General features: G+C 47.8%; 10 protein-coding genes across 10 annotated transcripts; 6 read left to right on the top strand and 4 right to left on the bottom strand.

Moving 5' to 3' along the window:
• Positions 1-238: 238 nt before the first annotated feature.
• Positions 239-2,582, top strand: BDV27DRAFT_68411 (ACT domain-containing protein). The gene is made up of 3 exons (XM_032077302.1): positions 239-450; positions 594-985; positions 1,046-2,582. Exons 1-3 carry the CDS (start codon positions 406-408, stop codon positions 2,034-2,036), a joined length of 1,428 nt encoding a protein of 475 aa, XP_031930690.1. The 5' UTR covers positions 239-405; the 3' UTR covers positions 2,037-2,582.
• A 503-nt stretch (positions 2,583-3,085) lies between these two features.
• Positions 3,086-4,346, bottom strand: BDV27DRAFT_142630 (WD40 repeat domain-containing protein; the record flags this gene model as incomplete). Its single annotated transcript, XM_032069976.1, has 4 exons — positions 3,086-3,108; positions 3,248-3,826; positions 3,911-4,240; positions 4,289-4,346. 4 exons carry the CDS (start codon positions 4,344-4,346, stop codon positions 3,086-3,088), a joined length of 990 nt encoding a protein of 329 aa, XP_031930689.1.
• A 413-nt stretch (positions 4,347-4,759) lies between these two features.
• aspC (septin CDC12) lies at positions 4,760-6,655 on the bottom strand. The gene is made up of 8 exons (XM_032077301.1): positions 6,531-6,655; positions 6,335-6,461; positions 6,255-6,268; positions 6,151-6,193; positions 5,933-6,095; positions 5,561-5,871; positions 4,990-5,498; positions 4,760-4,935 (listed from the first exon to the last, which is right to left on the bottom strand). Exons 2-8 carry the CDS (start codon positions 6,377-6,379, stop codon positions 4,866-4,868), a joined length of 1,155 nt encoding a protein of 384 aa, XP_031930688.1. The 5' UTR covers positions 6,380-6,461; positions 6,531-6,655; the 3' UTR covers positions 4,760-4,865.
• Positions 6,656-6,854: 199 nt separating this feature from the next.
• On the top strand, positions 6,855-10,098 carry BDV27DRAFT_68341 (snoRNA-binding rRNA-processing protein PWP2). The gene is made up of 5 exons (XM_032077300.1): positions 6,855-6,907; positions 6,989-7,101; positions 7,169-7,664; positions 7,713-7,960; positions 8,015-10,098. Exons 1-5 carry the CDS (start codon positions 6,890-6,892, stop codon positions 9,843-9,845), a joined length of 2,706 nt encoding a protein of 901 aa, XP_031930687.1. The 5' UTR covers positions 6,855-6,889; the 3' UTR covers positions 9,846-10,098.
• Positions 10,099-10,509: 411 nt separating this feature from the next.
• Positions 10,510-12,335, top strand: BDV27DRAFT_169370 (cytochrome P450; the record flags this gene model as incomplete). Its single annotated transcript, XM_032075014.1, has 5 exons — positions 10,510-10,731; positions 10,782-10,907; positions 10,969-11,053; positions 11,148-11,834; positions 11,923-12,335. The coding sequence occupies 5 exons, from the start codon at positions 10,510-10,512 to the stop codon at positions 12,333-12,335; spliced, it is 1,533 nt and encodes a 510-aa protein (XP_031930686.1).
• Positions 12,336-12,560: 225 nt separating this feature from the next.
• On the bottom strand, positions 12,561-13,839 carry BDV27DRAFT_169368 (uncharacterized protein; the record flags this gene model as incomplete). Its single annotated transcript, XM_032075013.1, has 4 exons — positions 13,440-13,839; positions 13,259-13,336; positions 12,668-13,182; positions 12,561-12,608 (listed from the first exon to the last, which is right to left on the bottom strand). The coding sequence occupies exons 1-4, from the start codon at positions 13,759-13,761 to the stop codon at positions 12,561-12,563; spliced, it is 963 nt and encodes a 320-aa protein (XP_031930685.1). The 5' UTR covers positions 13,762-13,839.
• Positions 13,840-13,945: 106 nt separating this feature from the next.
• Positions 13,946-18,805, bottom strand: BDV27DRAFT_68335 (chromatin-binding exonuclease XRN1). Its single transcript, XM_032077299.1, has 2 exons — positions 16,819-18,805; positions 13,946-16,766 (listed from the first exon to the last, which is right to left on the bottom strand). Exons 1-2 carry the CDS (start codon positions 18,515-18,517, stop codon positions 14,236-14,238), a joined length of 4,230 nt encoding a protein of 1,409 aa, XP_031930684.1. The 5' UTR covers positions 18,518-18,805; the 3' UTR covers positions 13,946-14,235.
• Positions 18,806-18,977: 172 nt separating this feature from the next.
• On the top strand, positions 18,978-20,939 carry BDV27DRAFT_123565 (WD repeat RBAP46/RBAP48/MSI1 family protein). Its single transcript, XM_032065900.1, has 6 exons — positions 18,978-19,143; positions 19,202-19,264; positions 19,319-19,424; positions 19,476-19,937; positions 19,997-20,482; positions 20,547-20,939. The coding sequence occupies exons 1-6, from the start codon at positions 19,125-19,127 to the stop codon at positions 20,719-20,721; spliced, it is 1,311 nt and encodes a 436-aa protein (XP_031930683.1). The 5' UTR covers positions 18,978-19,124; the 3' UTR covers positions 20,722-20,939.
• Positions 20,940-21,789: 850 nt separating this feature from the next.
• On the top strand, positions 21,790-23,902 carry BDV27DRAFT_142623 (GTP cyclohydrolase I; the record flags this gene model as incomplete). Its single annotated transcript, XM_032069975.1, has 5 exons — positions 21,790-21,811; positions 22,758-22,989; positions 23,042-23,175; positions 23,234-23,538; positions 23,600-23,902. The coding sequence occupies 5 exons, from the start codon at positions 21,790-21,792 to the stop codon at positions 23,900-23,902; spliced, it is 996 nt and encodes a 331-aa protein (XP_031930682.1).
• A 1,284-nt stretch (positions 23,903-25,186) lies between these two features.
• BDV27DRAFT_169366 (uncharacterized protein) lies at positions 25,187-27,007 on the top strand. Its single transcript, XM_032075012.1, has one exon. The coding sequence runs from the start codon at positions 25,241-25,243 to the stop codon at positions 26,897-26,899; it is 1,659 nt and encodes a 552-aa protein (XP_031930681.1). The 5' UTR covers positions 25,187-25,240; the 3' UTR covers positions 26,900-27,007.
• The last annotated feature ends 315 nt before the right edge of the window (positions 27,008-27,322 follow it).

Below are 27,322 nucleotides of genomic sequence, written 5' to 3'. Positions count from 1 at the left end.
TAAGACAAACAGACGAAGCGACTCTGTTCTGACTGCAGTCCGTCTGAAAATATTTCGTCGTTCGGCTCATCTCGTTGCTCACAAAGGCGAGCTATCAATTGCACCAGTACCACCTCCTTATTATTCTTAGTATATCATTTGCACCTTCCAAACTTTCGACAGGAATTAATCACGCGGAGTGGACAGTCAAGTCTTCGCTCTTCCTTGATTTGCATTCCTATATATAGTTCTACCTGCTGGAATCCAGCCTTGCCACGCCATCACCTAAGAGCCTCAATTCAGCCTGGCTCTATTGTCCTGCGCCGCACTAAATCCACCAGTGATTTATTCACGGGATCGCCCTCGTGAAGCGCCGGCGTCTGACCTGTTCCTGAGCCACACAGACTTTACAATACACCTGAAAAGATGGAGCAGTCGCTATCTCTCATTTCTGCTCAGGTCCAGTTCATGGTGAGCCTATTATGTCCTACATGCATTAGATCCATCTTACAGCATGGTTCCTGAATATGGCTTCTTCAGAAAACTGCTGGACATTTCCAGTGATCCTTCGTTTCTTGAGACTTAGCTTGCTAACAACAATGATGGTAATGCAGGACGACCGACTGGCCCTCGTCCATATTCCACTGGACCTCTACCCGTATTTTTTGAATCCAATCCTTCAGGTCCTTTTTCATGAGGTACCTCCAGTTAGTGGGAATCCTGCAGATTTCCAACATGGGGGCCCCGACGGTGTCCACAAACGCTCTCAACCTGCGTTCTTGAACCTCTCCATCACACCTGTGGAATGTTCTATTATGTGTCCTAGGCAACTCGCCAATGACTATTTCGCTCCAATGGTTGAACGGTTTGCGAAAGATAACGTATCGAACCCGAGCCGCTTGTCTATTAGCCGTGAGGATTTCATTGCCATGCAAGTTTATGGAGAAGGCCTCGAGGCAGGCCAACGAGTACTCGAACTCACCAGTCCATTAGCGATGGCGGGAATGTATGTTTTCTTCTCGTCTTTCCCCGTGATCGTAGGTTGTGCTAATGGTGCTATATGCAGCTCTATATTCTTTATTTCCACTTACTTCTCAGACTATATCATTGTTCCTCTGCGTAGCAAGGCGCAGGTAATCCAAACTCTGGAAAAGCGTGGGTTTCAATTCGAGATGTCAACGGACGCATTCATCAACAACAACCAGTTCAACAGTTGTCTCAGTCCCGTGTCCCCTCGGTCCACCAGCAGCCTGGGATCTCCCCCACCCACTCCCCCACCATCGTCACTTGATGAATTACAGACTCGCACTTTTTCTTCCTTACGAAAGAATAGCATCACTCCTTCGGTTGATAAATCTCTCCGCTTAGTTCAATGTGCGGTTCACCATCGTGACAGCAGTGAGGTCAGCTCTATATCTATACTGCGCGATGCGCTGACAATAGCGCTTGTCGTGGACAAGCCACGCTTTCTATCTCTTACCATGACGGCTGCCGATCCTGCAGCCTCACTCTTGTTGGAACAGCGGCTTTTGCCTCGATTCTCGAGTGACCCTACAGCCCCTGCCGAGCCAGATGATGAAACCAGTCTCTTATTGGGCTCGAAAGAGGAGATCCTCGTTCCTATAGTGCTAGATCTGCGCAGGCTTCCATTAGAAGCTACTGGTATTGTTTGTGGCGTAGCTGGTAGGTTGGCAGACGCTACGCATGCTCGAGGCGATGACATCATGGATGGTTCTTCCACAATTATGTCTCATTCTTTCAATGGTTTTTCTTCCTTTGATGACACCATGAATCGGTTTTTCTCTTCGAGCGTCGGATCAGGCGGGCCCGTGAAACCTCCAACCCCTGGTTCTGGACGCAAATTAGCCAGCAACGGCAATCTGACCCACCACCTGGAGCCTGACTTGGACAGCTCAATAGAGGCTGTTGAGATCAGCTTCCTCAGCACTGCACGAGCGGGGACCATTATTGTCGGTGAGCACGAGCTTCAGCGCGCCGTGGATGCTTTGGAAGCCGAGAGTCAGGAGCCCGAGGGCCTTGAAGGATTCGAGATATGATTATATCTACCTTGCGGCCTCCGATTATACTCTGCCTTCGACTCTCAAACGTACCGCCGGCCTTCCGCAGAAGATACCGAGGCTTACTTTTAGCTTGTCTTATTTTTGAGAACATCTGTGGCAACTTGAACTCTCTTCTTCCCATTAACGATTTACGCTCGGATTACGTTGAAGTCTACCATAATCTGCTATACTGGCGCCCAAAAGTTCTCGTCTCATCATTTTGGACAATGACACGATATGGATAACAGTACATTCTTGTTTTAAACCTTTTTTTTTTTTTTTTTTTACTTAAACTTGTATTGATAGTTAGCGAAGTTGTCCGTCTTGGTATGAGATGCCATGATTGATGTTCATGCTTTTGATTGGAGATTAGATATCTAAGTTTGGATTGTTATCGATATCCACGGCGCTTTGACTACTTGCCATTTATCTTGCACTTCGTATTCTTTGTTCTTAGGATGACTATTTTTGTTCAGACTGGGATTCTATCTCCACTAATGACAATTCCATAGAACTTCCAAGGCAAACCTCCATCACCTGAGAAAACCACAATAGTCGTAATTGCAGGCACCTAAAAGCTTGAACTAGACCAATTTAAAACCCAGCCTCGTCTTATGGTAAAACCCCGCGAATGAACCCTCACTCCTCCATGGTGGCAATCCATACATTCCCACAAAACCAAAGGGACTAATCAATAGATCGGTGTTTGTGACTGTGTCATGCGTTCGTGGGAGGGGAAAGTATAACCAAGTTTCTGAAGTCTTAGTGGTGGCGCAGCTGAGGCCCTATGGCTATCAGTGAACGCAGAAGCACTGCACACTTGGCAAGTGGCTACGAGCTGTGGAGATTAAGATATCGCTTGAGTGGTTTGTCTTGTCTCAGGAAAGCGATCTGTGCCACGATGTTTTCCTCTTAGGGATTGCGATGCGCTCGCCTCTCTTGGGGGTAGGAGCCTGTGGGCTGTAGTTGGTGAAAGTGATATGTGCAACATGACTAGTGCACGTGGTATGTTTAAGTTAATTATTCATCGGTTGACGGAGCCTGCTTTAGCCGTAGATTTTGACGCTGCCTATTTTTTGAGACGTCATGTCAGCATATTCCAAAAGTCAATATGTGGGGCCAATACAGATCGAGAGATATCCCTCGGCGCTCGCGAAATAATGAATGAAAATGAGGGGTAGAGAGATATGAATATGGGAAATACGCACCGTCGGAACAACCACCGGCCCAGCATCCCCCCTTCTCATTCCACGCCACGCAACTGACAACCTTGACACTCTCGCCGGCTGGAACACTAGCAACGAGCTCCCCGCTCACAACATCCCAAGCATATACGTACGCCTGGGCCGACCGGTCTGCCTTATCCGTTTCGCTTCCACTGAGAACCATCGCATCCCCCTTGGCAAACGCAGACCTGATTCGCAGCTCGCTATTCCGATACCCGGTCTTCCCGGGACCTTTATCTCCGCTCCCAAACGCCTGGAGAAGCTTTCCATCAGTGCGATCAAGCATTCGAATGCGACTGTCTAATGTTGAAGCCAAAAGGGCGTTCCCGTCCGCCGAACAGCGCACGCTCGTTACCGGGTGTGCGAGAACATCGACCGTTGTACGACCCATGCGAACATCGTAGATACGGGCACGGCCGTCGTAACTTCCACTTGCGATGGAATACGTAGGGGTGTGAACATGGATGGATGAGACCGTGTCGCTAGCTTCGGTGAGGGTTTGGATTGGCTTCGTTGAGTTGGATCGTGTATCCCAGAGATTAATCGTAGTGTCTGCGCTGCCTAAAGTATATATTAATTATGTTAGAGTCAATCGATTTCATCATCACGTAGGCTGAGATGGTGACTCAAATTGGTAAAACGTACCAGAAACGACCACCGAATCGCCTTCGCCTGCAAATTGCACCGCTTCAACACGCGCCCCATGCCCACTCCATCGCTTTACAGTTATGCCCTGTTCCACATCCCAGAGGAAAACCTGTCGGTCTCCGCCAACGCTGGCGAAGCGGGAATTGTCACCCGTGACGGCTACATCGAGCACCGAGTACCCGTGCGCTTCGTACTTTTGAATTGGGGATGTCGTTTCCGTACCAGGTTTGTTGGGTATCGCGCGGGAGAGATGGACAGCGCGATCGGACGAACCGGTCAAAACGTATGTTCCAGGATAACTGGAGAATGTGACGGCATTCACCGGCCCTAGACGACGTCAGAGGGAAGAAGCTCCTGAAGGTGGAGGGAGCTTACCATTATGTGTCTTTAATGTGTGGACTAAATTTGTAGGGAATTGTTTCGTCACGGGCATTGTACACAGTAATGTTAAATACACGCCGCTATATTTAAGGTGTTGATCCGAGTCGCAAGAGAGTCGCAGTTTAAGTGGATGCGGAGAAAAGAGCTGTCGTTCTTGGCAATAAATTTAAATGGCAGCGGGAGCACAGAGGTAACTCTATCCTAGTAGCGTCCCGCGGCTCCTCCGCAGAAGTCGAATTATTGTATACTTCCATGGACAACTCAAACAAATTAAATGTGTATTGACATGCCACGGAATACAAGTAGGTTATTATCAATGATGTAGAAAAACCATCGCTAGCTACCAGCAGGTAAAGAGAATAATAACAAGAAAACCCAGCGAAACTCAGGACAGGGCGTCTATGCCCTATGCAAATTGTCTCCCTTGAGTACACAGAAAGCCGAAAATAGGAAAGTTAAAGAAAATTTCAAGGGGTAGTCAAATGAACATGAATTAAAATTGACGAATGCACAAGTCTGCTTTTTCCACTGTTGGTCGAAAGACCACAGTTTGCAGTGGTCCAAAAGTGCCTTAGCGACGTCCATGGCTCCGGGTGGATGAGCCCTGCAAGGACTCGATTTCCTGCTCCAGTGATTTGATCCTGTCTCTCGTTAGTCGGATTAACATTTCCAAGATGAAGAATGAGAAAACATACGCAGCATGCGTAGCCTCGAGGTCCTTGTTGAGGCGGTCTCTCTCGGCAATGAGCTTCTGCTCCCACTGTCGGAAACGCTGCTCTTCGACCTTGACCTGCTCGGTGAAGCGCTTGCGAAGCGCCTCCTCCTCTTCCTTGAACTTGGGGTTGTCCAACTTCCTGGGGCGGGCTTCACCGAATTTCCGGGTTTCCATCTGTTGCGCACGGTAGGCCTCGTAGTGTTGCTCCTCGGTGGTGTGGATAAGATCCAGCATGTGGGTACGAATCAGGATCGAACGAAGCTTCTTAAAGTCGCAGTGGTCCTCATTCTCAACTTCGGCAACACCCCAAGCATATTGACGACCCTTTACAACCCGGTTGTCGCTAGTCTTTACGTCCTTCTCGGAACCGATCACGGCGAAAGGCATGGCAGCCATCAGGCTCCGCGCGTGGGTGGCAGCATGCTCATCATCTTCTTCAATCGGGGGAGTGTAGATCTTAATGCCTTGGGCTTCAACGACAGCTTTAACCTATATGAAAGGAATAGGCTAAGTAAAAAAATTCACAAATGGAGAACCTAAGTTAATCTTACTCTCTGCTTGTAGCGAGCCAGATCGGCAGGGCTGAGGGTGTCGGCCTTAGCAATGACGGGGATAAGGTTGACGCGAGAGCTCAAGCGCTTCATAACCTCAATATCGAGGGGCTTCAGGGTGTGGCCGGTGGGTCTGATGAAATACAGACAGGCATGCACACGCATATCGATCTTATCTATGCGGCGGGGCTGTTGCTCTTGCAACATGTAGGACTCATGCTGATCGTCGAGGAACTCAATGATAGGCTGCCAGGAATCGCGGTTGTTGACGTAGTCTCCGAATCCGGGGGTATCGATGACGGTCAGGCGGACTGTAAAAATACATCCAGAGCGTCAGCTGTCACCCAGCGAACGGGAAGGGCTATGGTGTACCTTTGAAGAACTTCTCCTCCAATTCGGCCTTAGTGATCTCGATTTCAACGGTCCGGTCAATCTGCTTCTGGTGACGACGCTTGTGGTCGGCATAGTTCTTGATGGTCGTCGAGAACAAGGTGTTGATAAACGTGGTCTTTCCCAAACCAGACTCTCCAGCAACCTGCCAGAATATCAGTGCTGCTCTGGTTACCGTGTTGGGGTCCTATTAGACAAACCATGATAGTGAAAGCCGCACCCCGCTTAGCGACAATCTTGTGACTGTAAAGCTTCAGTTAGGACCCTCCACCCCTTCTCCACCATAGCTAATCGAGAAACATACCGCTGGTTGGGAAGCTATTGCAATAAGTAATCAGTAATAGGTCCATTTGGAGAAGTTCCCGAACGTATTCCAGCACTTACGTTGGCAATGCCAATGGGGGAGGCAGTCTCAGTCGTGGAGGCCATTGTGATAAAGGGGTCGATCAACGAGGGATGGGAATTCAACTAAGACAAACAACAAAACGATGGTGGGAGAAACGACGCCCTGCTTTCGACAAAAATTAGCCAACGGGAAAAAGAAAGGAGCAATGGGAAAGAATTGAATGGGTAGCAGTACCAATCCGGAATCAATGGCCGTTGAGAATGTAAAGGAAGACAGGCAAACAAGAGGATGCGGTAGTTTGTCGTACCTTCTTTTGGTTTGGGTTGGCTTAAACTGCCCCTGAATCCCGTCTAGTCAGCGGTGGAGAGGCAAACAGAAGCAAACAGGCAAAAAGGCATGACCAGGACCATGACCTCCAATTCCAGTGGGGGGCTCCACTATACCTCTTCCGGACTAGCCCCTCGGTGTCGGATTAACATGCGGATCAGCTCCCTTATCGCCCGTTTGGGTGGAAAAGTCATTTTTTTTTGGAGGTCCAGATTTAAAGGTGATTGATTGACTGACTGCACGCCGGGGTACACGGGCTGGCGACAATGAAGACAGATTTCAAGGTCAGTTATCTCTAGCTATAGCTGATTTTATCTTTTGTCCTGAATTTCGAATCAAAGTGAAACCTTCTGACAATGCGTTAGTTTTCCAACCTACTGGGTACGGTCTATCGCAAAGGAAATCTTCTTTTCACCCCCGATGGCACCTGTTTGCTTTCCCCGGTAGGAAACCGGGTTACGGTCTTCGACCTTGTCCAGTATGTAATTATATACATCTTTATAAGTACCAATTGACAGTCATCACTAATGCGACACCGCGCGAAGCAATACATCATACACTCTCCCCTTTGCGCACCGCACGAACATCGACCGTTTAGATCTGACACCTCAAGGCAACCTCCTACTGTCCGTTGACGAAAATGGCCGCGCAATCTTGACGAACTTCAAGCGTAGGATTGTTATCCACCACTTCTCTTTCAAGGGCCGTGTCTCCTCCCTCAAATTCTCCCCGTCCGGCCGATTCTTTGCTGTAGGAGTGGGGCGACGACTGCAGTTTTGGAATACCCCTTCAACGCCGGGTGCGGACAATAATGGAGAGCTTGATTTCGCACCTTTCGTCTTACACCGAGATCTTGCTGGCCATTTTGACGTCATTCAGCATTTGGAATGGTCTCACGATTCGCGCTTCATTCTCACTGCTTCCAAGGATTTAACAGCCCGGGTATGGAGTTTGGATCCAGAGGAGGGCTTCGAACCCACCACATTGGCGGGGCACCGGCAAGGTGTGAAGGCGGCATTCTTTTCTGCTGATCAAGAATCTGTAGGTCTTCTTGATTGTGCATCTAAACATTAGCTGACTTCCTTGTAGATCTATACCGTTAGTCAAGATGGAGCTTTATTCAGGTGGGAATATGTGACAAAGAAAGACCCCGATACCATGGAAGACGTCGCCGAGGCGCGCTGGAGGATTGTGAAAAAGGACTTCTTTATGCAAAATGATGCTAAAGTCAATTGCACTGCATTTCATGCCCCAACTAATCTCCTAGTGGTGGGCTTTTCGAATGGTCTTTTTGGGCTCTACGACTTACCAGAGTTCAACATGATCCACCTTCTGAGGTATAATAGCTTTTATTCAAACTAAATATTGTGCTTATTGCTAACTGAAAACAGCGTCTCCCAGAGCAACATCGACTATGTGACGGTAAACAAATCCGGTGAATGGCTTGCTTTTGGCTCCTCTAAGCATGGCCAACTGCTAGTATGGGAATGGCAGTCCGAGTCGTACATTTTGAAACAACAGGGTCATCTGGAGTCGATGGGCTCCCTAGTTTACTCCCCGGACGGCCAGAAGATCGTCACTACTTCCGACGACGGAAAGGTCAAGGTCTGGGACGTCAAGTCGGGCTTCTGTGTTGTGACATTTACGGAACACAGCAGCGCAGTTACTGCTTGCCAGTTCGCCAAGAAAGGAAGTGTCTTGTTCACAGCCTCGTTGGATGGTTCAGTGAGGGCGTGGGACCTCATCCGTTATCGCAATTTCCGAACCTTCACCGCACCGTCTCGATTGTCATTTTCTTCGCTTGCTGTCGACCCAAGTGGCGAAGTGGTCTGTGCCGGATCTCCAGATTCGTTCGACATCCATATATGGTCTGTCCAGACCGGACAACTGCTTGATCAACTCACAGGCCACGAAGGCCCCGTTTCCGCTCTTGCTTTTGCTGCAGACGGCAACCACCTCGTCAGTGGTAGTTGGGATCGTACAGTTCGCATATGGAGCATATTCGGGCGAACACAGACCAGCGAGCCGTTGCAACTCGTGTCTGATGTTCTCAGCGTTGCTTTCAGGCCAGATGGCAAACAGGTGGCTGCATCATCGTTAGATGGCCAGTTAACTTTCTGGTCTGTGGCCGATGCAGTACAAGAAAGCGGGATTGATGGTCGTCATGACGTCTCAGGAGGTCGCAAGATGGCTGATCGCCAAACCGCTGCGAACGCCGCGGGAACTAAGTTCTTCAACTGCATTACATACAGCGCTGATGGAAGCTGTATTCTCGCTGGAGGCAACAGCAAGTACATTTGCCTGTACGACGTGAGGACGGGCTCATTGGTGAAGAAGTACACAGTTTCCGTCAATACCTCGCTTGATGGCACCCAGGAGATCTTGAACAGTCGCGACTTGACAGAAGCTGGCCCCCGAGGCCTGATCGATGAGACAGGCGAGGCATCGGATCGCGAAGACCGTATTGATCGCTCTCTCCCTGGCACAAAGCGTGGGGACGCTGGAGCTCGTACCACTCGGCCCGAAGTACGCGTCACTTCCGTTAATTTCTCACCAACTGGGCGAGCATTTTGTGCGGCGTCTACGGAGGGTCTTCTCATCTATAGCCTGGATACAGAATATGTTTTTGATCCATTTGATCTTGATATTTCGATCACCCCGATTAGCATTATGGAGACCCTTGAGAGTGCCAAGCAGGCATATACAACAGGCACGAGCGATAATGATGATACTTTCCTGAAAGCGCTAGTTATGGCGTTTCGGTTGAATGAGTCGAAGTTTATCCGCCTTGTCCATGAAGCAGTCCCTCCGCCCGAAATCTCTCATGTTGTCCGGGCCCTGCCAACCGTCTACCTTCCTCGTCTGCTGCGTTATGTTGCTCACGCTGCCGAGGAAACCCCACATCTAGAGTTCAACTTACTATGGATTGAATCCCTCTTGAGCAGTCATGGCCGATATTTCAAGGAAAATTCCGGTACTTTTGCGCCAGAACTTCGCGCTGTTCAACGTGCCATTGACGATATCCGGGAAAACCTGAAGAGGATGACAGAGAAGAACCTGTACGATCTGAATTATCTACTCTCGAAACCCGTACTTGCGGGCAAGAAGACGAACAATACCCTAACCTTGGCGGATGTTGAAACCGATGAGACGGCAGCAAATGGTGATGAGGACATGGCCGACACCGCGGGTGGGGAAGAGGAATGGATTGGTCTTGAGTGATTGCGAGTCATCTTCCTTTGGTTACACACTTGTTCTGCTTATCCAACATTCTTCTATCCTTCGCATTTGCGGCTGGCGTTCGATACTGGTATACCTGGAAGATAAAAGGGGACAGCAAAAGTTTGGGGGTACTTTGATGCTTGTATTTGGATAGCATGATGTACATACGTCTAGACACGTCTTTCTATGAATAATCGAAATCTTGCAAGACAACAACAACCATGTTCTATCTTGTTTTGTTCATGTACAGTCCAATAACAATGAATCACTGTCTACAGGTTTGAATACAACAAAATGACTACAAGAGCACTGGGAAGGACCATTTATAATGCCTATATCTAAACACTGCAAGCCGACAACGATTGAAGCTCAAGGTGTCAGGTGTTTTTGTGTAACGTAAAACTTATACGCAAATACCCATATTATATATTTAGTCGTTTTTATTGATGCTCACTGGAACGCAATGCTGTTGTTTTTCACGACACCCAATCGCCATGGCGCCCAACATATTGACCTGCTCATTACTCCACTTGTCTGTCTCTCTCTCTTCTTTCGTCTTTCCATTTGACTCTGTTCATCAAAGGACAATCTTCTCTGCACATCCACATCCAGTTCTCCAGTTTCCGGTCTTGTGGTTTATTTCACAGCTCCTTAGTTAATCATAATGGATTATATGGACTATTTGAAAGAAATGGGACTTGAATGGCACTGGGTCTCTATTGTTGTGGGCCTCCTTGTCTTTTATTTTATCATGGAGTGCTCTACTGCAAACTCAAGCCGACCCAGCCTGCCTACGCTCAAGCACTTCAAGCTTCTGCCTCCATTTTTCAACCGTATCCTTTATGTCGTCAAGGCGCCTTCTCTGATCTCCTATGGATACGAAAAGGTATGTTTTTATTTGCACTGAAAGGCTCATCGGTGCTGATCATATTTTAGTACAAATCCAAACCCTTCCGGATTCTCAAGCTGGATGGAGATTTGACCGTCCTGCCTCAGACATACCTTGAGGAACTTGGAGATCTTCATTCACGCCAGGCAAGCCTTGTCGGTGCAAAGTACAAGGTGGGTATATCACTCATTTCTGGGCAGATAAGATGTATTCAGCTAACTAAGTGTCATCTAGAGTATTCTGGGAGGATGTATCGACATGCTCATAAACAGCGGGTTGCCAGCACGCACCGTTTCAGAGAGATTGAATCCAGTTTTGGGTATGTAGAGAGAGTGCTGAAATGGTGTGCAGTATACTACTACACCACCTATCTCATCATAAACTGAGCATCGGCGCTGACATTCATATCACAGACCGTCAAATCCCTCGACTGCTCTTTGAACTCCACCATGCTTTCTCGGCTGTAGTCCCTTATTGTGAAGGCAAGTATGTGTCCATCAATTTGTACCATATGATCCTCAAGCTCGTTACACACTCAACATCCCGCATCATCATCGGCCAAAGGCTCTGCAGAAGCGAACAATGGATCAACATTATCACTAAGTGTACATACGACGTGCGTATTGCCGCCAAACAACTACAGCTCGTTCCAAGATTCCTCCGTCGCCTTGTAGCTCCTTTCCTTCCAAGTGTTCGGAGACTCGAAACACAACTCCGATGGATTGCAGAACAACTTATCTTGCCTATGATCCAACACCGCAGGGGACGAGAGCTCAATGACCCGGCCTACAAGAAACAAGATGACTTCCTGCAGTGGATGATGGATCTAGCGGGCAATGACTACGACAGAGAACCCGTGAACTTGGCATACGGGCTGATGATTACCATGGCTTTGGCTGTCGTTCAGACCAGTACGATGCTCATCACTCATGCTATGTATGATTTGATGGTCCATCCCGAGTACCTTGAGCCTCTGAGAGAAGAAATCCAAGAGACTTTGAGAAACGGCTGGATTAGGGCCTCGTTGAGCGACTTTGGCGCCCAGCATCGATTGGATAGCTTTCTTCGCGAATCGCAGCGTCTTAACCCCCCTTCTGAAGGTAAGTGCTAAAATCCTTATTTATAACATCTATTCAATTTTCCGCTCCCCCGGGCTAATATTCATAAGTGCATAACTAACGATGCCAGTCTCCGCCCAACGCATCCTCGGACGACCTCTCACTCTCTCCGATGGCAACACTCTTCCCAAAGGAACTCATATCTGCTTCCCATCTGGCCCTATGTCTCGCGACCCAGCTATCGTTCCCGATCCACTTACCTTCGATGGGTTCCGTTGGTGCAAAGACCTTAATGCCCCAGATGGAAGTGTTACTGATGTCTGCCCTGCCAATCTACACTTCGGATTCGGTAGACAGGCTTGTCCTGGCCGGTTCTTTGGGGTGGTCATTGCGAAGGCCATCATGAGTCGACTCCTGGCTGAGTATGATCTCAAGTTCGAGGATGGTCAAACTGGAAGACCTAAGAATATCGTGAATGGAGAACAGATTATGCCAAGCATCAGTACTAAAGTTCTCATCAAGAAGAAGAACGTTGATATCTGATGTGACGGCTTGGTACTATGTCGGAACGGGTTACTTAGGGCTCGATGCGATGCAATGTACTGCTTGGACCGGCACCATTCATTCAACATTCATTCACATTGATTGATATTGAGTTTTAGTTATCTGTCTTTGGCTCCTACCTCTAGTTAGTCTGGAATTAGTCTAGATTCACACACTTTCATTGCAAAGTCTCCATAACTCCTGAGAATAGTTTAACCCTATATATCAAAGAATAGCAACCGCATTTGGCGGACTCGCGACACCCCCCGGAACCTAAAACACCCATTAGCACCCACTAGCATGTAGCCCGCATGACAGCTCAATTCACTCACCTTAAGCGGCACGCTCGACAAAAAGAAGCTCCACCTCCCATTCACCCGACAGTACTCTGCGAGTTCCTCCAAGTCAAAGTACTCCCCGATCGGCATCCCCCACCCTGCAAGACACCACTGGTGCAATGTCGTATCCGCCGGTGAATCCTCCCTGACGACAGGTGAAGGCTCAAAGCTCGGCGAGTCACCGGCAATTGCGGCAAACTGGTTCTCCCATAGCCAGCGCAGCGTGGATTCACCGTTCTCGATGCCGGAGAAATCTGGACTGGGGCGCTGGGCCAGCGCGGCTTCTTCTTCCTTTGAGAGGTTGTTGTAGGCTTCTGTGAAGCCGGTGCGGACGAAGAGGATGTCGCCGGGTCGGAATTGAATGTTATTTTCTTGAACTATGCTTTTGATGTAGGAGAGGGGGATGCTGGTTGTTTGGAATGGGGTTAGGGGAATTGAGTTCTTTTCCGCCCAGGTTGCGTAGTCGAGGAGGACTCCTCGGCCTACGATGCCGCCGTTATTTACCCAAGCTTTTTGTTTTTTTCATTTTGTTAGCATGGTCTAGATTTGAAAGGGGTGATGATTGGGAGTGAACTAGTCTCTTACAATCAATCCCGATAACAGGTGAAGTCTGCAACTCTTCTAACGTATGTCCCTTATAGTAACGTGCCAATTCCTGATGCCCTATATATATATGTATCATTTCCCGTTAACCCTTGTCCCACCACCACATCACAAAAACATTGACACTGTTCCCTGAAGAGACCATAGACACAAACACACATACCATAATGCCGAAACCCATCCCACTGACTACTCGTCTGCGTATTAAACATCAAAATATCATCATTCACAATTCTCGGCGCTTTGTTCACCATTTCCCGGGTGAATGGCTTGCGTCCATAACTCGGGTGGTTGAGTCGGTCTAATGCTAGATCGAGCGAGATTCGGACACCCGTACGAATCTCCTCGCTCGCTGCCTGCCGGACAGTTTCTGGGGTAAGCAGGTTGAGCATGCCGATGTCATTTCTAGGGAACAGGCCCCATGCGTTTCCTACGGGACCCTTGGGGTCTAGGGTTAGGCTGTCGAAGTCGGGGGTTGAGGTCATGGTTGGTATTGTTTTCAGTGGGGGATTTGGTCGCGTGTGTATGGTAGGTATGGACTAAGCTTGGTAGGTTAAGTTGACTATGGTTCGGTATTTATTTATCAAAGATGAACCACTACTAGTGAATACTAGGTACTCGGATATTTATCCATCTCCGCACTTCCTGAACAAGCTCAATGGAGACGCATTTATGCGGGGGGAGGTCACTAATCACCTTTGGGTCTAGTCTGTTGCTACCTCGGGTAAGTTCACTCCGATACCTACGGAGGAGTACTAAATGGTAGGCTATGGCACAGTATATACAGGTTCATCTCAATGCGTGTATACTCCGTAAATTTCCATGCCTCTATTCTCCTGTAAGACGAGAAATAAAGCTCAATGCATCTCTTCCTACATATCATCCAGACCAGTTCAAGTTCGGATAATTCAATACCAAGAGGCGACATCCACAGACACGGCTAGGTATCAAGTGGAGAGTCAAGCCTGACTGTTCCCTGCAGTAGCACCTCTGCCGCGATGGCTTCCCCGAGGGTTTCCTCGGCCACCACGTCCGCCACGGTTGTTCAAGTTCTTAGGTGGGGGGACTTGTGAGTAATTGTGTGCCCGGAAGTTCGGGTTGTGTTTTACTACACCCGCATCCGGATTGGGATCCACGGCGACGTATCCTCCTCGAGTACGGGCCATGCCGCCGCGGCCTCTCCCTCTACCTCCGCGATGTGTCCCATCAGTTTGCTGTTCTCCACCGTTGGGATGTGGCCGAAAAGGTAAGGTTGTCTGCGGCCCGACACCATTAGAGGCGCCCCGTCCGCCACGACCACCCCGGCCCCTTTGAGGGAAACCATTGCCGCGACCGTTACCCATGCCTGCAACAGCACCTCGGTAAGAGCCACTGAGAGGTGGAGGGGCTGAAGCTTCTTTCAGCTGCCCCTGTCCACCAGGCCCAGAAGGAGCACCATAGCCCGCAACTGTCAAAGGTGATTGTTGACTTTGCTGGCTGCTGGCTGCTCGGGTTGTGGCGAGTAGCTGTCGGTATGAAACATTAAGGACAGAAGATGACAGAACTGTCTGTCCCCGGAATGGAGAGCATCGGTCACCTAGTGTCGTTCCGCTCATGAATGAAACGTCGAAAACAACATCTAGGAGAAGAGCCCGTGACGTCCGGGTGAGACCAACGACCGTTCCGCGAGTGGCTATGGGCACTTTTCCGGAGTCCTGGGCATAGACAACGCGGTCACCAAGTCTAAACGTTTGGTTCCCGAGTCTCTGCTCCACATCAGATGGCCTGAGGAGAGCACTTCGTGGAACACCCCCTACTTTCTTTGCTTGCATCGCGGGCTGGCTTTGAATCAATTGATCCGCATCCTGCTCGATCAACTTGACAATGTCGGAATCGAGCTGTTCAGCATCGAGAGGAACTCTCTCGAAATTCTTGGCCTCGATAGATTTGAGCCACTCACGAATCTCCTTGACCTTCAGAAGGGCGGTCTCTTCAGGATAGAAATCAGTTGGCTTATAGCGATCACCCTGAGGGTTACGCTGGATACCAGCGATGAATTCTGGGAATTTGATCATGTATTGCTGGAGTAATTCAACCGCTTTGGGACTAAACTCCCAGCCAGAGTCTCCACGGCGTGAATAGCCCAGAACCTTTTGTTTCCTCGCCTCAAATTTCAGGTTTAGACCCAGATTAACACGCTGACCCTCCACATCCACAGAAAAGGCTGAAGTGATTTTCGCCAATACTAAGGGATTCAGCTGCAGGCTGCGGGCAATCGCGTAAGAAGGCATATAAGGACAAAACCTCTCGGCATCCCTGGCACGCTCCTTTCCAAACTCGGCTTCTCGGCCCTTAACAGCAGCGATTAATCCGTTCACTTTGCCATTACTATGCCCTGTGATATGCATGGGCCTACCGTAATTAAATTCTCCGAGGAAAAAGGCACGAGAGCCTTCGGGAAATTCTTCTTCGATAGGCAAAGCATCACGTTCAATGAAGCGTTCATCGGGATTGATCACTTCATCAACGACGAGCTGAAGAGCGTAATCGGTTTCTTGTCCTGGAATATCTGCGAATTCTTTCACTGTAGCACCTTCATCGGTCTTGAGTAACCCTTTCAGTAGTTGAACGTGTACCATCGCCTCGACAGGGCCAATGATCGTGCCAAGTCGCCTGCTATACGTTCCTTCGATCTTGTCGGCTTTCTTCTTCCATTGCTCGATTTGAGCCTCAGTATGGGGAATATTTACAACGTGTTCCTCCCCTTCAGGCTTGATGTAATCGAAAAGCTCATCGGAAACACGAACAACGTATGCTTCTTGTAGGAATGGATAACCCACAAAAACACGCTGCCCGAGCTTCTGCTTAGCCAACAAGCTACTTGACCTGCTTCCAGGATCAAGTACTGTGATGACCATGCTTTCGTTGCGGCTCTCTTGCTGGAAGACGCATACCCCATGAAAGCCTAATTGGCCAACGTGAGGCAAAGTCTTCAAACTTGGGAAACCTGCTAATGCTGATGCTCCAAGTTGAGCTCCATCAACCAAACCAATGTAGGGCTCAAGACCATCCATAGTAGGCAAGTCGAAGATATTCTCGATGCAATGGCAATTAGGGATGTCTGGGAAAACACCAGGGAGTGACGATGGGTAGATAAACTGTACATCGGGTGAGTACGTGAACTTAAGGCTAGCACCGAAGCCATTCCGTGCCTTTTCTTCCGGAGTTAATAGATGCTCTTTCGTTTTAAGAGCATCCAGCAAGCGTTTCTCCTCGATGAATGGGATTTTAACAACTGCCTCCCACTCCATCTTCTTACCATTCATATCCAACTCAAAATCACGAGGGTAGAAATCGACAATAGGAGACTCCGGTGAAGTCATCAAGTCTCTGTAAGCAGCAGGCACGATTTTCTTGCTTCGATCGGGTAAGACACCCATAAGCTGCTCGTAAGGCCTGAAGGGTTGACCAAGCTGGAAATTCGTATCTGCGTTCAGGCCCTTTTTAACATCTAAAGCAAGTAGGTCAGTGAAAATCTTTAGAAGGTCGGTAGGAAAACCAACCAGAAATCATTGGGGCATAGTGATACTGGAAGAACCAAGGCCAGGACGCTATGCCTCTGTAATAATAGTACAAAACCCACTGGAGACCTTGCACATAGTTCTCCGTTAATTTGGTCATTTCTTCATGGTTTTCCAGCCCCCATTCAAACTTTTCTGTATAATACTTGTTTTTCCACTCTTGGAACTTTTCCTCATATTTCTTCTCAGCAGCTTTCTGAGCATCTTCAGTAGAGAGCTCTTGAACCTTTGCATTCTCGTACTTTCGGATGATACGTTGAACAGCCATGGATGCCTCTTCGTCTTCCTCGTCGTCGCTATCGTCATCTTGTTTTGCTGGAAGCTTAAATCTAATAAATCGTTCCCCATGTTCATCTGGCTCAGTGGTCCACGGCAGTCGAAGGTCATCTGCAAGTTGCTCCAAGAACTTGCGATCTCGAGCAGGCAGTGTGGGAGGGAAATCAAGAGGTTGAGGGTCTGCCGCCTTTTCAGGTCGGTTGAGTACATATTTCTTGACCTCTTTCAGAAGATTCTTCTGCGCTGGGGTAATTGTAAGACTTTTAGGTCTTTCCTGGGATTCGGAGTTGTCTTCTCCGCCATTTTTCTTGGCCTGGATCCATCGCTCGCCTGAGTACTCAGCTTCAAAAAAGCGGAATTCAACATCGCTCAAGCCGTCAAGAAGCATACCCAGACGCTCCATGTTGATAACGCCCTGCTCGTTGATATACCCACCCATCTTTGGCAAAATCTCCTTGTAGATTTTGAACAAGAACGCCAAGGCACCTTCGTTAATATGCAGATTAGGCAAATTAGGTAGAAAGTCATTTCCAACAAAGAATGCCATCAAGATGAAGTCGTCGATAACCCGTTCCATGTCAAAAGAAAAGCTCAAAACGTCGTTCCGTTCCAACTCCTGAAACTCCAATTCTAGGTACTCCCTGACCATGCACAAGTGTAAAAGGTAGAAATTTTGATGTTCAAGTTCCTTGGGCTTTTTTTGGACTTGACGCCCAAACGTTACTTCCTCACGAAGAAGACAGAAGTGAGGGTCATGACTGAGGAGTCCCAACATAATCAAATCGGCATCGAGACCATAAAGACAGTGGCGAACATTGGGGTCATAGCCTGGCTGTGCTTTCGCATGCCGGATGTATTCCATGATCTTATGTTCACCTTCTCCTGGTACTTCATGACCTGATAGTACGATCTCGACTCCTTGCCAATCTTTATCCTCCGATATCTTCTTGCTGATGAAATACTTTAATTGTTCTGTCAGTTTAGCCATGAATTCCGTGCCCGGGGTAATACAATTGCTGTCGAAAGCATCCTCCTTGGGCATCTCAATTCCTTGGCTAATGGCTTTTTCCTTCGCAACCTCAGCATCCAAAGCTGTCCTAAATCGTCGTGCACGCTGTTGGTTCATTTTGGCCCGAGGGGCAACACCATCAATCGCCATAAAGAAGAGTTTCTTTGGTTTGATTTTGCCGTACAGATGCTCGATATAATTAAATATGGCGATAAACATCTTGTCCTCGGTCATGCGAAAAGTAGGGGAGTCGCTATCTTTGTGCGTACAGTTATGAATAATACCATTCATGTCGAGGTACAGGTTGTCGAATTCAGGTATCCGATTCTCTGCGATCAGCATTGAGATCGCAGGATACCGCTCGCTCAGCCAGCGGAAGAACTTAGGAACACCCATGATGAATCAATACAATGAAATCCCCTGGAGGCTATATTGTAGAGATAAGAAAATGCGAAGGTCTCTAGTCTGTCGTGGTGGTCGTCGCAGTCGTCAAAAGCGAAGAAGTAATCGAATTCGGGGGCAAATCATTCAATGAATGGGAAATGCGATCGTATAGACAGGAACAGCTGACTGCGAATACTCAGAGAACGTGGGACTCCAAGCTAAAAAGAAATAAAACGATGTTCCAAACAGAAAGAAACATTAAAAGAAGGCGAGAGCGCCTCTAAGAATCGTAAAGGTCAGCAGCGAGGTTGGTGACTCTGCCGAGTCAGCGGTCGTGAGGTCAAGGATGGAGATGATGGCGCCAAGCCGTGATCGCCGAAAATGGCTTAGCTTTTCTGGGCGCCCATTAACGCGGTGTCAACGGGAAGGTCGCGTTTCTCCAGGCGGGAGAGAGCTCAGTCCGCAGCTCAAAGCTCTGTCACCGTTGGCCTTACACAGCTTTCATTCGCATAACAACGTTTATTATCCCTCTTGCGGTGCAATTTGTATAATTACATAATAATTATCCCCCAACACACTGTTCTTATTCTCTGTCTTAGAGTGATCTCCTACAATAATCATGGAGCCCTACGACGACGGTGCGATTTCTGTTCCACTTCTATTTGCGCAAACGAATCTAACCCCTCGTCGCTTTAGGATTTATTGAGGAACAGGAAGAGCAGGAGGAAGAGCGTACTGAGGAGAAAGTCATTAATGAAGGTGACTGAGCATTGTTCCTCAGGATTCGGCTATGAGACTAAAGGCTTAAATCAGAATACAAAACCTGGAAGAAGAATGCGCCTTTCCTATACGATATGATTCTTAGTACGGCATTAGAATGGCCTACTCTTACAACACAATGGCTACCTGACAAGCAAGAGTATGCGCCTGTCCCACTGTTAGCTGTGCTATATAAATCTAACCTTTCTAGGGTCCCCGACAAGCCGTATTCAACTCATCGATTGCTGCTTGGTACACACACCTCAAGTGATGCGCAAAACTATCTACAAATTGCTCATGTGCAACTTCCCAATCCTTCGGCTCCTAATCCGGACGACTACGATGAGGAGCGTGGGGAAATTGGTGGCTATGGCGGCAGCTCCAAAAAGGCCCCAATGGAAATCAAGTTCAATATTGTCCAGAAGATTGATCACAAAGGCGAAGTAAACAAGGCGCGCTATCAACCTCAAAACCCCAATGTGATTGCCACTATGTGTACGGATGGAAGGGTGATGATTTGGGATCGCTCGAAACACCCCAGCCTGCCTACGGGCACAGTGAACCCTCAAATGGAGCTTCTAGGTCACACGAAGGAAGGATTTGGTCTTAGCTGGAGCCCGCACACCACAGGCCACCTCGTCACAGGTAGCGAAGACAAGACTGTCCGACTCTGGTAATTGCACTGTACTCCAGTCGCTGTGTCTACCATATAAAAACTAACTCTTGTTGCAGGGACTTAACGACGTACACGAAAGGCAATAAGGCATTGAAGCCAACTCGTACATACACCCATCATTCGTCGATTGTCAACGACGTTCAGTACCACCCACTCCATTCTTCTCTCATTGGCACAGTTTCCGACGATATCACCCTTCAAATCCTTGACATCCGAGAAGCAGAAACAAGCCGTGCGGCAGCTTCTGCGGAAGGCCAACACCGTGATGCAATCAACGCAATTGCTTTTAACCCTGCTGCAGAAACCGTTCTCGCGACAGGTTCAGCTGATAAATCCATTGGTCTCTGGGATCTGCGTAATCTCAAGACTAAACTGCACACACTCGAGTGCCATACCGACTCCGTAACATCCCTGTCTTGGCATCCGTTCGAGGAAGCTGTCTTGGCTAGTGCAAGCTATGACCGTAAAATTATGTTCTGGGATCTTAGCCGGAGTGGCGAGGAGCAAACCCCTGATGATGCACAGGATGGACCCCCTGAGCTGTATGTTACTCTAATTGTGCTTTTCGCTTTACGAACATTGGTTGCTAATTTGACCTTCCTACAGCCTTTTCATGCACGGTGGTCACACCAACCGTATCTCTGATTTCAGTTGGAACCTTAACGACCCATGGGTTCTGTGTTCTGCCGCTGAAGACAATCTGTTACAGGTGTGGAAGGTTGCTGATGCCATTGTTGGTAAGGACTTGGAGGATGTGCCAACCGAGGAATTGGAGGCCTGATTAACTTCATGTTAACATCCAATATCCCGAGGATTTTATTACCCGATAAGGTAATATTCTAGGATCTTGTATAAGTGCTGCAGACAGGACGAAAATTTCAATGAGAAAGAGATATGTGAGCTTGTGTTAGAACGAAAGTTTTGCTTTCGCTGTATTGATAATCATTACCAGAAGAACACTACAGTCTAACCAGACTTCCTGAATACTCTCGCGCAACCAATGTATTTTTTTTTTTTTTACCAGAAATCAATCACTATCGCTTCGCGCGATATTCCGTCTGAGGGGATACCCCTTACCACTTCCGCTAATGTCCTAATTTCCCACTATATCTCTACGCTCATACACGCACTAGAAGAGGGGTCATCCATTATGGATGGATGTGGTGTATGGCCGTGATCACCTAACTTCAGGGACTATGGAACGAATCATGACCTTAATAGATACAGCCTGCTAGTTAGTAGTGATTGGTTTGTTTGATTGCAGGATTACTGTACTAGTATATGGTGTCGCATCAATACTAAGACTCAGGAGCAGTAGGTCCTATGCGCTATTTCCCTTCTATGTTACTGAATAATCACACGGATCTTGGCGCGCTATATACAATGAGGATGGATTGTCGTGGAGAGAAGACCACCCAGCTATATTTACCTATTCATGCTGAGCGATAGACAGCATCGAGATCACCGCTGTTTACTCGATTCAATTGTATAATACTATGCTTTCCCGAGCTCGAGTAGCTTTGCAAGACGCTAAGTATCGGATATTCTAGGGTGCTTTCACAGAGCTCGTAAGTGTGGATCCTCCTGCTAACCTTGCTATTTTTAATGAGTTCCGGAGGAAATAGTGATTCTGCTTTCGTCTAGAACAATGACTCAAGACAATTAGACTTAACCATCTAATAGAGAAGAAATACTCGGTTTCTATTCATAAGGAAATCTATCTGTGACTACCAGGGTAGGGATGAAGGGCGCAACTCGATTTGGATCCACACCATTAAGTCCGCGGGGTTTCAGGGGACGAATCAGCTTCATACTTTCCCGATTATTTTAGAGGAAACCTACGAGTAGGATGGATGATACAGCCTGTAAGAGTATAAGTTTCCCCGAGTCGGAGATACTGTGTATCTGGAAAAATTGGTATAAGGTACAGTAAGATCGGTAACTGATTCTAATGCCATTGGTCCCCTGGGATAGCCAAAGCTTCAAGGGATGCTGATAGTGCGCGAGATTCTGGGAAAAACGTGCCAAGTCGTCTCGTCGAGCCGAATTAGAGCTGTACGACAAACTAAGGTTCCATAAGCTACAATGGTGTATTACTATGTACTACATACATATATACATACACGAGGAGTACTTTGTAGTAAGGATGGAAGGATGGAGTACTACGGAGTAGTACATCCAACTAGGAAAATGACATGAACGGAAAAAGTAAGTAGTACTTCGTAATTCTAGTTGGATTGACAATTCTGGAAGAAATATCTATTTCAATACTCATGACAATACACAGATGCAAGTAAACAGTCATATTACTAATATTGGATCGGCAGAATGTGATTAGAATTATCGTTGATGTTAATATATAGTAAGTGGTAATGATAATACAATACAGGGACTGAGGCACGTCCACTTTTTAGGTCAGCGGATTTGCCGTCACTGGCCGATCCCGCAGGCGGTGAGCAGATACAATCAGATCGGCGCCGGAGAAGGTCCAATCGTCCATCGGCCCCGTCAAGAATGTCGCCATTCCAAAACGGCGTCCCCTCCTTAGCTTATTTTTTTTTTCTGCCCCTCCTCAAAACCATCATAAATATGTCTCATTATCGCATGTCAGGATAACCTTATGATTACTGCAACTGTTATGATCCAAAGATTCTGAATTTGTCACCTGTCCCTCCGTCATCTGTACACTAAAAAGAGCTGGCCCGGCCAATTCATCGGCGGACACATTTCCCCCTCCACCTAACTACCTACTTAGAATTACTCATCTGTTTCTACCTTCCTCCACCTCCATCATGAGTTCTGGATCTCCTCCTCAAGGCTCGAAGCCTAAATCCGCTGTTCCACCTCGTCTGTTGAACGGGAGTTCTTCGCTCAATTCCACCATGAACTCTCGTGGTGCTCGCGAAAGGGAGAGTCTCAACTCATCTATTCGCTCCTCATTTGCCCCTCGTATCCCGGCAGAGTTCAATTTGCCAGAAACCGTCGCACACCCTATCGACGAGTCTACCCCGGTCACTAACGAATCGCATACGGTCTCAGGCGCGGTGAAGTATGTCGTTTGTACACCTTGACGTTCAGCTCGTGACTAATCGGGTTTCTAGACCGTCATTGAATGACCCGCCTCGTGATCCAAGAGATGACACCCGGGCGTTGACCCCACCGTCGACAGCTAGCCGCCCAGCAAGTCCTTACACTCTATATCCTCCAATCGATTTTGATGGACTGAGCTGGCCCTGTAAGTGACACGGCTAATATTACAATGAACATATCGTCTAACTATTTTTGCCCGATAGGCCCCGGCACAAGGGCGCGGTTAGAGTCTTCGCCCGAGGAAACTGAAGAACGAGTTCAAAAATTGGCAGGAGCAGTGAGAACCATTCTGGAGTGCATTGGAGAGGATCCGGAGAGAGAAGGTTTGCGGGAGACCCCAGAGAGATATGCCAAAGCCATGCTCTACTTCACCAAAGGCTACGAGGAGAATGTCAGGGATCTGGTCAATGGCGCAGTTTTCCACGAGGACCACGATGAGTTAGTTATTGTCAAGGATATCGAGGTCTTCTCTCTATGTGAACACCACATGGTTCCCTTCATGGGAAAGGTATGGACTATGTCTTGGATTTTGACTATACAACCTTGCTGATCAGTTATCTTCACCATAGATGCATATCGGCTATATCCCTGATCGCCGTGTTCTTGGGCTTTCCAAATTGGCGCGCCTGGCGGAAATGTTCTCCCGGAGACTGCAGGTGCAGGAGCGCCTTACAAAACAAGTCGCGCTCGCCATATCGGATGTCTTGAAGCCATTAGGTGTTGGTGTCGTCATGGAGTCCTCGCACCTTTGTATGGTTATGCGCGGTGTGCAAAAAACAAGCAGCACCACCACGACGAGCTGTATGTTGGGATGCATGCGATCTAGCGCAAAGACCAGAGAGGAATTTTTGACTCTATTGCACCGGAGATAATGTCTTCTACGTGGTTTGTGACACATACTTTTTACCCCCTTTTTAACAGTGGATGGTATTCATGATTTGAACGGAGTTCGGGGCGGTTTACCTCTCAACAGGTTATTTGGGTCCGGTTGTTTTGATTTTTTTTTCCACCGTGCTACACGGTTGGCAGATCTTCTCTTCTCTTCTTCTATACTCTTTTTCATCCTATAAGCACTACTTGTGTATACATCCTGGAATCCTTTATTTCGCTGCAGCAGATCATGCACGACTTCTGTCATATTACTCGGGTCGCCTTTGTGGAAATACATACAGAACCAATAGAGGGCACACGAGATGATGAAAGGAAAGATGAGGGAGAGCAATCCTCATGATAGGGTTCAACTCAAGCTCAGCTATTAACAAATGACCTTATTATGTTATGAGACGATAATCAATCTTAATTCAACACTGTCTTTGTTTGACGCTAACATTTCTTCCTGAATTTTCCGAATACATTCTGTTGTTAGTGAGCATTCAGCATCTATAGCAACCGAACACCGCAGTGGAGACTGTTGACACAGCCCAGCTTCAGAAATTCACTTAGGGTGAGCAAGGACTGGTTTGTATAGTGATTCACTCTCTGAGCTACTGCGACATTATTGATTTCTGAACTTGTCTCATCACAGTGGCGTGCTTTTGTGAATTTGAGTGCTAAGTCCGCGTTCCGTGTCTTATTACTGACACTGAAGACATTATCTACGGTTAGATTCACTGGATGTCATGTTTTGGGCTATTTTGTAGGACATGCATATTCACTCTAGGGAAACAAATATCAATAATAATTTATGTTTTGTCTCACAAGAGAGCTAAGCCTGCCTTTAAATACCCTGAGTCCTAGGATGAGCGCTGTATACTTCCAGTTACTCTGCAAGTATTAGTAGTTGTCGTCCTTCATCAGGCTTCAGGTTTGTGTTCCCCGTCGTATTGACACTTGCGAATTTGTATCTCCACCAGATCGCTGACCATAACATCACCTCCAAAGGCTCTCTATTGACGCACGTCGTGACGAAAAGACCGAACAAGATGGAGGCGCTAGATGATAAAGATATTGAAGCAGCTCAGACTTTGATTATGCTCTCTGCACCTTCGAGGGAACATGGACCTCGCCATGAACAGCGCACTGCTTCGAACGAACCTAGAAGGGGTAGCCATCTAGAGGCCTCGAGGCAAAGCAACACTCCACATGCTGGGCAGAGTATTTATCCGACCGCCACTAATTCCGTTCATTCGCCTACTTCGAACCCAGCTCAGCCAGCTAGACGATCCAGCCCTGGTTCACACTCCGTCCCAGCTCAGGTCTCAACGGACACAATGACAGCTTCAGACAAGGCTCTGCAAACATACCTCATCCGGCAGCAGCTACTGGTAGGAATTGCACCTGAGAATATGATACCAATGAGGCCTCCCACAACTAGCCAGACCCAGGGCGGGAACCAGGGCATCGTGAACAGGCCGAATAATCCTTCTTTGGTGCAGATCACGAACAACGGTATTTCAATCCCCCATATACCACCCGCGAGGTTCACTGGCGTACTTCACCCACTTCCTGTTCAGCCAACTAGAGGTTCCCACGACCCTCTATCTCCTCGGAGACAGCCAATCTTCAGGCGCGACAGCAATCCTGGCGCAGGTTTGAGAATACAGCCTATAGCTGGGGTTCGATCCGAAGCTTCTCAAAGCAGGATTACAGTGTCCCACGAAGGATCGCGTGCTTCGAATGGACGTCAATCTGAGCCTCATGTTAGTGAAAGACCCCTTCAACCCCCCGAAGGGGGTAGGATTCGAAGGGCAGAGACTCGGCGTCCCCCGCAGCAAAATAGCCGTCTTGCTGTGTCTCATCAGCAGGATAGACCACAGCCTCGACTTCAACTTTTCCCTACCTTGTCTCGCGGCTCGATCGGCCCTCTGCCAGTGAGTAATAGTAGCACCGCTCAGGATACCGATAGCAGGAGCTCAAATACCACAGACCTCCCACACAATGGCTTCGACATCCTCCTAGCTTTCACTTATCATCAAGGTTTAGCTCTAGAGTTCACCATATATCTCAACGTTGAAGATTTGATTAATTTACTCGCAACCTCCAAGCCCTTCAATCAGTTTGTGAAGAGGAATTATTCAGATATCATCAAACGCCAGGCGACGCGGGACGCTCCCGAATCTTCTCAAATATTTCCATTCAGATGTTACCCGAGGCTGTGCATCGGTGATACAAATGTCAGGCGGCAACTTATTCCTGCTCGCGACATTGTAGGCGAAAACAACCTTGCGCCGTCCTTTTGCTGGTTGCAAATGATCATCTACCGCGAGAAAACAGTCAAGAAAATTATGGAAAAAATGCTCGTTGCGGGCCATGGGTTGCCGAAGCCATCTGAGCCAGCCATCAAGAAGCTCTGGTTCCTCATGGATATCCCAGATAACATACGTCGTGAATGGACAATAACGAACCGTGACGTGTGGCAAGATATCGAACTTTTCTTCGCAATGCTCTTCATTGCTCAGCTCGATGCGTTGCTGAGGAAAAAACGTTCGAATATCACGGGCCGTTTATATCATTTATTGATGGCTCAGCCTACTATGACCGTTGTTTGGGATGTCTTGAGGGATGCTGCTCTTCGAAACGAGTTTGAGACTCTCAAATCATTTGTCCGTTGGAAGTATACTCCTTTGCCACACGAGACTGATCTGTACGTTTATGGGGTTCCTCCTCACGAGGTTGGAGCACTTCAATATGAAGGATACGGCCGACATGAAAGAGTCACAAAATTTGTCCAACCAGATGAGCTCATCTTGAGAGAAATGGCCAGAAGGCAGCTTAACCATGGTGATATGTACAAGGACATCTTCTTGATGGGTAACGGGGCCCGTTATTATTCACGATCCGCTCAAGCCGCAACTCCTTGGGATGAAGAAATGAAGCGTGAGGCGGATGCGCAAGGTATAGACTGGCAAAATGTTGTGGAATTGAACTAGTCGGGTCTTTACTAGAACGTCAATGACATCTACCCAAGACCCGTGCGTTGGCCTTGTTTATTTTGAGGTGGGACTGTGGGATGGTGGTTTGTATTGGAAGTAGGAAATTGTGATGGGACCTTGTTTGCAGTACAGAGACTGTCCATGCTCCTCTGTTTCTTTCTTTCTTTTTTCTTTGACCATACGCAGAGAAAACTTTACGATTCACTGTCCTGGTGACTATGAATGCTTTAACCCAATTTCACCTAGACATGGCAAAAGTTTGTACTAACAAGAAGATAATTCGGTCATTTGTGTACCCTAAATCACTCCGCGCTCAGAAAATTCAATCTCAGCATTGCTAAACAACAATACAAATCCTGAAAAGATACAGTGATCTGTATTACCACAAGTCGGACTGGTAATTCGATATCTAAGCGCTTG

This window comes from Aspergillus caelatus, assembly GCF_009193585.1.
Source record: "Aspergillus caelatus strain CBS 763.97 unplaced genomic scaffold BDV27scaffold_33, whole genome shotgun sequence".
In the NCBI taxonomy this organism is placed as follows: Eukaryota; Fungi; Ascomycota; class Eurotiomycetes; order Eurotiales; family Aspergillaceae; genus Aspergillus; species Aspergillus caelatus.
The sequence above is the reverse complement of the archived record's forward strand: the minus strand, read 5'-3'. Positions and strand labels throughout refer to the sequence as shown.